Below are 10,860 nucleotides of genomic sequence, written 5' to 3'. Positions count from 1 at the left end.
TTTACATCCATCGTCACCAACCTTGACTCGCCCGGATTCACTACAGACCATGTCACACACCGTCAACACCAAACCCAACGCATCGAGCCAAGCTCGATCGACTTCGACCGAGTACCCGATCCCCATTCCCCCAAATGACTCGGCCATGAAACAAAAAAACTCGAGAAAAACATGATCTTAATTCTATCGCAAATCCAACCATTCATTCTCAGCCGTTCATTCTTCTCTGCCACACCAAAATACTGGTGGTCAAGATCACTACTCAACAAAAAACAAATACGGAAAAAAAAAAAATCTAAACCAACTATAATGACAGTTGAACTGTTTGAAGCACACGCATAGAGAGAGAAAGAGTGACTGAGAGAGAGAGTGATAGAGAGATACATCTCCATGATCACCACTTCATCACACTGTTTAAGCTTCTCTTCCAACAAAATCTACAATCCAAACTTCGCCGCATTGCATCGCCACAGCAAGTATAACTGCATTGGCAACCTCAGCGTAGCCGCTTTCTCTTCATTCGCTAGTGCAGAGACGCCAAAATGGGACTGTAGGATCGCTTCTCAATCTTCCAATGGGAACCCTAACAATCTCGCAACCGGGAAGAAAATCAAGGAGGAGGAAGAGGAAGAGGAAGAAGGAGCTGAAGTAGATCGAGAAACCGAGGTGGTTCTAGGAGAGCGGAAGGTCAAGTGTGAAGTGGAAGTGTTGTCGTGGAGGGAACGCAGAATCAGAGGTGAGATTCCAGTTAATGCTGATGTTGAATCGGTTTGGTCTGCTCTCACTGACTACGAAAGGCTTGCTGATTTCATCCCCAATCTCGTTAAAAGGTAGAATTCTTCCATCTCCCAGTTTTTGAGAAGTGAGAATCCCTAGGTAGGTTAGAAATTGGGGAAATTTTCGACTGTGGTGTAGTTGAATTAGATTGACTACGTCGAAGTCGGCAGCTAATTTGTTGATTTGTGCCTTGGTTTTTAGCTTATGCTTGATTAGGGATTGTGATGGTGTCATTTTGATGCATATTTCAGTGGGAGGATTCCTTGTCCATATCCAGGGAGGATATGGTTGGAGCAGAGAGGGTTGCAGAGGGCTCTGTATTGGCATATAGAAGCCCGGGTCGTGTTGGATCTTCGAGAACTTATCAACTCTGTACGCACTTTTAACTCGAACAACTGCTTTTCGACTTTTCGTTGTTCTTGGTTTACTAGCTTGTTGTAACTTTGTGAGGAAGAAGACATGGTAATTGGAGAAGAGATGTCTCAGTCTTGAGTCAAAATAGATTAGGCTGTTGGTTAGTTCAAAGAAGATTATATCTTGGAAAGAATAGGCTATCAATTGAGAGCAGTGGTGAACATGATAAAACTGAAATAAGTTACTGTTGAAAAGAGAGGTGTAGCATGTTTATATTGCAAATCCCAGTCGACATTCGTATTACACAACTATTTTACTTAATGTATGTTAGTACAATTGGATGGTTTTTTTTTCATTTTTCAGTTTTTTCCATCTTACCTTTGATGTGATTCAGGAGAATAACCGCGAGCTTCACTTCTCTATGGTTGATGGAGATTTCAAGAAATTTGAAGGCAAATGGTCAGTGAAGTCTCAGAAAGGGTATGATACGGTTCTTTTATTTTTATTGCCACCAAGATAGTTCAACTTAATTTGATTCTTTTGGTTTCGCTGATAAGAAGTTGTACTGGAAGTGAAGTGGACTCATTACTAATTTTGTCCATGATTTTCCATGCCTTGATCCTTCATATTTGTAGGTCACCAACAGCTACCTTGGGCTATGAAGTGAATGTTATACCTAGGTTCAACTTCCCAGCAATATTTCTGGAGAGGATTATCAGATCAGATCTTCCTGTAAATCTCCTAGCTTTAGCATGCCGATCTGAAAGCAGCTTCGAAGGAAACCAGAGTGTAGTCTCTTTAAGCACATTACCTTCACAAGCACTTCACCTTGGAGGTGAGGAGACTGAAGTTGCAAGTGCATTGAACAACAAAGACGAAGATGTCAAGGAAAACTTTGTCAAAGCTGCTTTTGGTCCTTTGTCTCCTTCGACTGGAGAGTTGACCTGTAATTGGGGAATATTTGGCAAATCTTGTCCGCTTGACAGGCCGTGCTTGGTAGATGAAGTTCATCTCCGTAGATTTGATGGATTATTGGTAACTGCTCGACTCTGCTCTATATCTTTCCCTTCTTGGGGAAGTCGTTTCATATTTGGTTGGTTCATTTTGTGGTGAAGGAAAATGGGGGCGTTCACAGATGTGTTATTGCCAGCATAACAGTAAAAGCTCCTGTTCGTGAAGTCTGGAATATTCTCACAGCTTATGAAAGACTTCCCGAGTAAGTTATTTAGGCGCTGATTGTGTGCCGCTTACTGAGATTTTCTAACGTCTTAAATCTGTTTTTCAGCAAGGTTGATCTCCAACGTCTATAATTTTTTCATATTGATAGGTTTAAAATGTGTAAATTTGATGTGAAAGCTGTTTTCATGCATGCCTCTAAATTTCTATATATACTGTTTGGGGTCTAATGCATAGAACCTTTACCAAGATGTCGATGGAGCTCTGTCACTATATCAGATGTTATCTGTTTCGTTAATTGTTTTTTAAATATTTTTTTTCCTGAAACTACTGCAGGTTTGTTCCTAATTTAGCTATAAGCAAGATCTTATCTCGAGAAAGCAATAAAGTCCGCATTCTTCAGGTACAAATTTCTTTGTTTGGTATAATGATCCTTGAATGGAGCAAGAACAAAATTATCAATTTTGCAGAATTAAAATGATATTTAAATTTTCTCTAACATGAACTAATGACTAACGTTGCAGGAAGGATGCAAGGGTCTGTTGTATATGGTTCTCCATGCTCGTGTCATCCTTGATTTATGTGAGCATTTTGAACAAGAGATCAGATTTGAGCAGGTCGAAGGAGACTTTGATTCATTTCGAGGGAAATGGATCCTAGAGAAACTAGGTAGCCATCACACGCTGTTGAAGTATTCAGTGGAGTCGAAAATGCATAAAAACTCCTTTCTTTCCGAAGCTATCATGGAAGAGGTTAGTAATCACTTCCATTAGTCCATTTCATCAATGAATGTCTAGTTGTCTTTGCTTATACTCGTGTAGTTATACAGTTGGACTCATTTCTACATTCAAAGTTCTGCACTTCTGCTTAGAGCTCGTAAACAACAATTCTCTGAAATTATGACACCTATTTTCATGTCATTGAGACAAAATCATCTGGTTTTGCATTTGCAGGTCATTTACGAGGATCTTCCTTCAAACTTATGTGCTATTCGAGATTACATGGAAAAAAGAGAAACCGAAAATAATCAGGAGGTCGTTAGTAATGACAGCTGTGACAAGGGAGAGAAAGCTACAGAAAAAAACTGTAGCTCCTTCAAATGCAGTTCAGAGGCCAAAGACTATGATAGTGTCTCAAGCTCTAACAGACAAAGGCCAAAGGTCCCTGGCCTGCAGAGAAACATTGAGGTTCTTAAATCTGAGCTCTTAAACTTCATTTCCGAGCATGGACAGGAAGGATTCATGCCAATGAGAAAGCAGCTAAGGAAGCATGGGCGAGTGGATATTGAGAAGGCCATTACACGCATGGGTGGATTTAGGCGAATCGCGTCGTTGATGGATCTGTCCCTTGCATACAAACAACGCAAACCCAAGGGTTATTGGGATAATCTTGAAAACTTGCAAGATGAGGTTAGTTTCTTGCATCTCATTCTGTTATAAAACAAGCCATCACCATCATCTATCAACTTTGCTCTTTCAGATTAAACGGTTCCAAAGGAATTGGGGTATGGATCCATCTTACATGCCCAGCAGAAAATCCTTTGAACGTGCAGGTACTCGACATCCATCTCATTTTCTCGATTGAATGTCATGCTATATATCATCCAAAGACAACTTTTTCTTTACATTTGCATCGAGTGGATTCTTGAAAACAGCCATGGTCTGGTGCAGGGCGCTACGACATAGCTCGTGCTCTGGAGAAATGGGGAGGGCTGCACGAAGTGTCCCGTCTCCTGTCACTCAAGGTGAGGCACCCAAGAGAGAGGAAAGCCGAGTCTTTGGCGTGCAACAGTGTAAATGGACAGGAGAAGATACCTACGAAAGCCTATGTTTCACAAGATGCACACGAGTGGCTACTCAAGTTCAAGGACTTTGACATAAACTGGGTAGAATGATCTGAACTTTACACTACTAACCTCACCTCTACACAATAGTAGTAGTAGTAGTAGTTCTATGTAGATATCACTTCTCTACTTAGTCATCTTGGGACTAAACAGATCCTTCCACTATGGTAACTACTACTATTAATTTAGAGATAACTATACAAAAAAATGGCTCGTGCAAAATATATCCTAGCTTCCTCTATGGTTCTAGCACTTGAGCTAGGCCTCAAAAGATGGTGCTCGGGGTGGTGCAATGGTGATTGGTGACTGCGACGAGAGAGTCATCGGTGGTGGCTGTATGAAGGAGATGAGTGTGTGTGGCTAATGGCTACGGTTGTTGATTGCCCACCTCGAGGGAGAGCTTGAGGCCCGGCTTGGCCCAGGCCCATGAGAAATTTTAAATATATTATAACTCGGTTATTTTTCAGAAAATTGGATTGTAAAGAATTTATTTGAAAATTATAAATTAATATTCTCTCCGTCCGTTATTAATCATCTCAGTTTGCATCTTCGTCCGCTATGAATAATTGTCTCATTTGCCAGCCTTATCTTAAATTGAGTTGGTTGAATTTCTGCTGAGCCTAGACTTGAATTGAAAAATGGCCCAATTGAAACCAATTTTTATTATTAATGAGCTCATTCCAAGCCTCCATTGTTTCATTAATTGGCCGGAAATGGAAAAATGGAATGGATGCATTTCAAAAACATAAAATTATTTACTCCTACAGTCCTACTACATGAATATATTATATATTAATACTCTCTCTCTTAATGAGGTCTCTCTTAATGAGGTGAGACTTAATTTTCACTAATACACATTTCTTCTATATCACTATTACGATACCAATTTACACTAAGACTCGTGTTATTCAAAAGTTTATATTTTTAGGGGATAAAGGGAGTAATGCATAATTGAAAATTAATTTCATTCTGAAAAATTGAATATAATAAAATTGAAATAAGTGATGGTATAAAATTCAATTATTACAACATACGAAATGAATATGTATATAATAATACACACAACATATAAATTTTCTTAGATTCAGAATTTAAATCCAAAGTAGTCCGAATTTTTGGACGTGATACATGCAATTTAGATTTGTTTGTTTGACTTTAGAAAACCCCAAATCATTAATACAAAAAATTGGTCTACGGCATTCTTTTGCAGAACCTTCAACTTCAACAATAATTGCAACATGCCATTTTTTATTTATTGGAAAAGAAATCGGTGACTATTTAAAAAAAAAAACTTTTACCACTTGTATATCAAATAATAATAATAATAGTATTATTATTATTATTATTATTATTATTATTATTATTATTATTATTATTATTATTATTATTATTATTCTCAAACCAACTAACTAATCTAACTTCATATAAGAAAAAATGTAGACGCATTATTGTATGAATCAAGGTGTTTAATTCTTACTGATATACGTGGCCATCATTTCAATCATCCTTGACACAAATTTAAGCAGGCGCGCAAATATCGCAATCTTGGTTTGAAAAAGAAAACAATATTTGCTTCCATAATTCAACCATGTCTTTGTCTGCTTCTCCCCACCTCCGCAACACTCCAAAACACCATTACAAAAAGGCTTTTTCAATTCAAGTAAATCTACATTATTCCCTCAAATAAAAATAATAAATCATCCCCCATCAATATAATAATCCCTAACCAGAAAATTGCGAACTATTCTGTTTGCTGCTCAGCAATTATTTGAACTCCCTTTTTTGTCAGTGTATTTCAAGTTCTTTTTGAGGTCTCTCTCTCTCTACATTCTCTTTTCTTTGCTATATGAATTGGCTGTGTAAAGAAATTCAAGAAAGGTACTTTTTTTAGTAGGGAGGTTTTAGTATGTGATGTATTTCTAGAAAATCAAGAAAGGTGCTTTTTTTTATCAGCGAGGTTTCATATTTGCTGTATTTCTGTTTGTGGGTCGTGGTCGTCTAGTATTTAGAGGATAAAGTAGATAATTTTATGTGGGTCATGCCTATAAATTTTTGCCATCTTTTTCATGGATATTTAAAGGGGAATACCCAAATTTCGAGTGTTAATTAAAATTTTTGATACCCTCTTCAGTTGGTGGTGGTGGGGGGAAATGAAAGGTGCCCATCAGAGTTGTTGTCTGAAAGTTTTGTGATTGAAGTTTTTGGATATGTATGGTTTTATATTCCAAGATGGCTCTATGCCTTATTCTTGTTGTGTTTCTTTCAGCTTCAAATGAGGTTGGTTGGTTAAGGATTGATTGTATTCTAAGTAAAGATTGACTCTTTACCAGAATTTTAAATCCTATTTCTGTTGCAATTTGCTCTGAGTTTAATAATCTCTCTGTTGCTTCTGATTGATTTCTTTATTTATATGTGCATTTTGAGTTATGAGACTGGCTTTGCTGATGTTATGTTTCTGTAGTTTTGATTAGGGAGAGGTGGGATGCTGTTGGAGGGCTTGTGTGTTTAGGATTGTGGTTTAAGGTGGCTGTATTCAGATGTAAATGAGGTTAGTGTGAGAGGTGGGGAGTGCATTTAGATGGACAGGAGGAGTTGGCTATGGCGGCGAAAGTCTTCGGAGAAAAGTCCCAGTGGGGAAACGGAGAGCTTAGGGTCAGTGTCATCGCACTCCGAAAGATTCTCTGATGATCAGGTTTGTATGTTAATGTATAGCTGTGTAGTGTGTACTAATTGCCTCATTCTTACTTGTGTTTGAACTTTGAATTCCAATATGATTGAGATTTATAGAGTATGAAACTAACATTTTTGTTGTTATGTTGTTTGGAAATTGATCTTTTTTATGCTACTGTTTCTGGTTGTTTATGAGTTTAAAGAAAATAAATTAGGTTGAAACGTATAAGAAAACACCCCTAAGATGAACTTTGCTGAATTCATACTTGAGTGTATCGTTTTGTTCTCTACAAAGGTCATCTCATGTTCTGGATTTAAACTGTTTTATGGTCTTTACATGACCTTTTGTAGCCATGGAACTGCAAATTGGTATGCTTTCATTTCTCACCATCAGTTATTATTCGGAAAAGTTTGGTCGTTAGCATCCATGTCGTGTTTCTTTCCTGAATCACTCACATTTCTGATGGATCAAGAACAAGTGAGTAACTGATATTCGGGAAAGGCTTGGGGTTCGAAATCTTAAGTTCCAGAAAGTTGCAACGAGATTAATTAAGGCCTGGTGTTTGAAATCTTGCGTGTTTAAGATATAATCAGCCTCGGAAAGATCTGGCACGATAGTAGCTTTATCCCTGTTCGGATTTTGCAAGAATGGTGAAACTCCATTCACATGCTGGTTTATCATCAACTAAGATGGACCACATTGTGTGGATATCCAGTACAGTTGGTCCACAACTGACAGCCTACCACTTTCCACTCTGAAAAGCACTATTTTCCAGCTCCTTTTACAAATGTCTACCTCCAATTATAGGAGGGGTGTGACGATTCTCTCTCTCTCGGTCGCCATCAATTTTCGTGCTTCAATATCAGTGATCAGTATACATATTTATTAAAATGCATAACCTCAGCCTAATAATTTAGTAGAGACATCATTTTCGCTAGTTGCCTTTAGACATCATGTGCTGATGAGTCGAGAACAAAATGTGAACCGGTGTTCTAGAAAGACCCCGCCTAACGCCTCCTAGGCCTTCGTCTGCCTCCACTCTTTTCTGAACTTGCACATGTGTAACCCCATGTGGGTCCCACCCAACCTGCTTGTGCGTGCTAGGCTGTAGGCGCTTGCTGTCCCGCCTCCCGTCATTAGTGTTTAAGACATGATCAAATTACTGCGATAAGATGCATAAGTAAGTCCGATACCAGTGATGCATTTGCTCGTAGAAAAGAGCTAATGCACAGGTTTAGTATTACCAATTGCAGTCTCCACTTGTTTTAATCATAACATTGGTCATTTATCTGTCACCTTCCTTCAATATGTCTGGGTTGAATTGTGGCTTTCGAATTAAATGAACGAGAGAGATTACCCAATGTGCTATAATTGGGAGACGAGAAGAATGACTATGACAATTAGGTGTTCATGAGGTTAAATATGGTTGTTCCATTTGTGCAGATTCCATCAAATCATAACATTCAGTCCCCCGAAGTCACATCTAAAGCTGCACCGGACGATGAACTTAATGATAGCGTGAAGACTCTCTCGGAGAAACTATCTGCAGCTCTTCTCAATATCGGTGCTAAGGAAGACTTGGTTAAGCAACATGCAAAAGTAGCAGAGGAAGCTGTCTCAGGTATTCCTCGGTGTAAGTCTCTGTAAATGAATAGTGTGTGTGTGTGTATGATTTTAGAAGACTGGTTTCGTTTTAGTTTTTAGTCTTCGTTTACTACTTCTAAAACAAACCTTTACTTGCCCTCATATGCTAGGATGGGAGACGGCTGAGAATGAAGTCTTGGTCCTAAAGAAACAGAATGATTCCCTAACTCAGAAGAATTCAGCCCTCGAGGAACGTGTTGATCATCTCGATGGAGCCCTTAAGGAGTGTTTGAGACAGCTTAGGCAAGCAAGAGAAGATCAAGAAGAGAAAATTTATGGAGCCCTTGCCAATAGGAGTAGTGAATGGGAATCGAAGAAGTCTGAGCTCGAGAGCCAGCTATCCGAGCTCCGTGACCAACTTCGAGATGCTAAATCAGACGCGAGTGTGCTTGCTGATGTTCGCTCCAAACTTGAAGCCGCGGAGAAAGAGAACTCGATGCTAAAGATGAAGCTACTTTCGAAAGAGGAAGAACTGGAGCTAAGGATCACCGAGAGCGATATGAGTGTTTACACTGCTGAGAATGCTAGCAAGCAGCATCTTGACAGCAAAAAAAAGGTGGCTAAGCTCGAAGCAGAATGTCGGAGGCTGAAGGCACTGGTTAAGAAAGCAACACTCGCCAACGATCACCAATCGGTTACCACATCATCGGTATATGTTGAATCTTTCACAGACAGTCAATCGGATAACGGAGAGAGAGTGCTGTTTATGGAAAATGACAGCTGCAGAATGAGTGGATTTGAGTCGATTGATAAGGACTTGGAACAATCTAAGCACGAAAAAGTGCTTGGAAGAAGTCTCATCGTCCCTTCAGTTGAGATTGATCTAATGGATGATTTTCTCGAGATGGAGAGGCTTGCAGCGCTGCCTGAAACGCGTAGTGGGAGCGGACCTGGTTCAGGGATCGATGGTGAAGAGAGTCTGTTGAGGATTGAGCTGGATGAAATGACGAAACGTGCAGCTGAACTCGAGGATAGCTTGAAGAAGATAACATCAGAGAAAGTGAATTTAGAGATAGCTCTTTACGAAAGCCAAATTAAGCTTGTGGCATCGGAGAGTCAGCTCCAGCAAACAGAGGTGACATTAGAGGACCTGAAAAAGCAGCTTGTTCTGGCTGATGAAACTAAGAAAGACGCACGCAAACAAGTCGAGTATTCTAATGTGAAGCTCGAGAACACAACGAAACTCTTAGATGAAGCAGAAGGGAAACTGATCAAGGTTCGGGATAAGTTAAGTGAAGTGGAAGAACTGAAGAGCAAACTCGAGTTGCAACTCGAAGATGCCAATTTAAAGCAAGCGGAATCAGAGACAAAACTCAAAGCGATGGAGCACGATCTGAAAACCTTGCGTTCGAGCATTAGTATGCTAGAAAAAGAAGTTGAGAAAGAAAAAATTCATTCAAGGGAAGCTGTTGCTAAGTGTGAGACACTGGAAGCTGAGCTCTCGGGAACGAAATCCAGCTCTCTGTCACAGAGATCAGCAATCATCGAGGAGTTCAGAGCTAATCAGGTCCGTTGGTAGACATTACTTATTGGTTACTACACCCTCTGTCCACCATTAAATGTCTCATTTTGCCATTTCGGGATGGCTATCACATGTCTCGTTTCACTTTTATTATATATAGTAAGTAGGTCTCACGTTCCACTAACTTATGTGCTGATCCCGAAATGAGACAAGTAATGAATGGAGGGAGTTTTTTCGTTTAACTCGTGCATTGATATTGAATCTCTGCCTAGTTTACCTATCTGCGGGTTCAACCTTGATGCAGGATAAGGAGTTGGCAGAAGCTGCTGGTCGATTCGCTGAGTGTCAGAAGACGATAGCTTCCCTCGGCCGCCAGCTGAAAACTCTCGCCACGTTGGATGATTTCTTGATCGACTCTGAAACAGCAACTGCGGTCGATTGAGAAAGCAGTTGCGTGTTCCAAGCTCGGCGAGGGCCCTGAGATCGCGTTTTTAAGTGCTCAACCGATGGTGAGAGGGTAATCCCGAGCTTCTGCACCGGCTATGAGATGTTGAGGCTGCTGCTATGGAGTGGAGAGCATTGATCTGTACCTTACAAAGGTGTGAATGAGGCTGCAAAATTTTCTTCTTGTATTTTTAGTTCACCATCGATTGATTGTTTATAATTGCCATGAATAATTTAATTATGTTATAAAAATTATAATATGATAGAATGATAGTACTACAAGGCAAGTATTCAACTTGTGATTTTGCCTTCCATTTTGCATGGCACCATTTGTATAAAAGCTCTATATATCTCAAGGGAAAAAGCTCAATAATAAAATATGATAATTTCATTTCAAATTCTGACAAAAGTTGTGGAGCTCGTGAGGCTTACATAGTGTTGTGGGTCATTAAAAGATTATCTTTCACACAATTAAATCGTCAAAATTAA

At 39.4% G+C, this 10,860-nt stretch overlaps 2 protein-coding genes across 4 annotated transcripts; both read left to right on the top strand.

The window, feature by feature from the left end:
• The first annotated feature begins 321 nt into the window (after positions 1 to 321).
• Positions 322 to 4,684, top strand: LOC121778369. The gene is made up of 10 exons (XM_042175712.1): positions 322 to 830; positions 1,029 to 1,149; positions 1,526 to 1,611; positions 1,767 to 2,166; positions 2,247 to 2,347; positions 2,644 to 2,710; positions 2,832 to 3,059; positions 3,261 to 3,716; positions 3,787 to 3,859; positions 3,978 to 4,684. The coding sequence occupies exons 1-10, from the start codon at positions 391 to 393 to the stop codon at positions 4,199 to 4,201; spliced, it is 2,196 nt and encodes a 731-aa protein (XP_042031646.1). The 5' UTR covers positions 322 to 390; the 3' UTR covers positions 4,202 to 4,684.
• A 1,125-nt stretch (positions 4,685 to 5,809) lies between these two features.
• LOC121780054 (filament-like plant protein 3) lies at positions 5,810 to 10,685 on the top strand. Of its 3 annotated transcripts, none has more exons than XM_042177579.1 (5): positions 5,810 to 5,961; positions 6,612 to 6,842; positions 8,265 to 8,442; positions 8,576 to 9,972; positions 10,232 to 10,685. In XM_042177579.1, the coding sequence occupies exons 2-5, from the start codon at positions 6,729 to 6,731 to the stop codon at positions 10,367 to 10,369; spliced, it is 1,827 nt and encodes a 608-aa protein (XP_042033513.1). In that variant the 5' UTR covers positions 5,810 to 5,961; positions 6,612 to 6,728; the 3' UTR covers positions 10,370 to 10,685. The 3 variants fall into 3 exon arrangements, with proteins under 3 accessions (XP_042033513.1, XP_042033512.1, XP_042033514.1); XM_042177578.1 differs by having other exon boundaries at positions 5,825 to 6,028; XM_042177580.1 differs by lacking the exon at positions 5,810 to 5,961 and adding an exon at positions 6,143 to 6,427.
• The last annotated feature ends 175 nt before the right edge of the window (positions 10,686 to 10,860 follow it).

Source organism: Salvia splendens, chromosome 19 (assembly GCF_004379255.2).
Source record: "Salvia splendens isolate huo1 chromosome 19, SspV2, whole genome shotgun sequence".
Taxonomy (NCBI): domain Eukaryota; kingdom Viridiplantae; phylum Streptophyta; class Magnoliopsida; order Lamiales; family Lamiaceae; genus Salvia; species Salvia splendens.
This window is presented reverse-complemented; position numbering and strand designations above follow the sequence as displayed.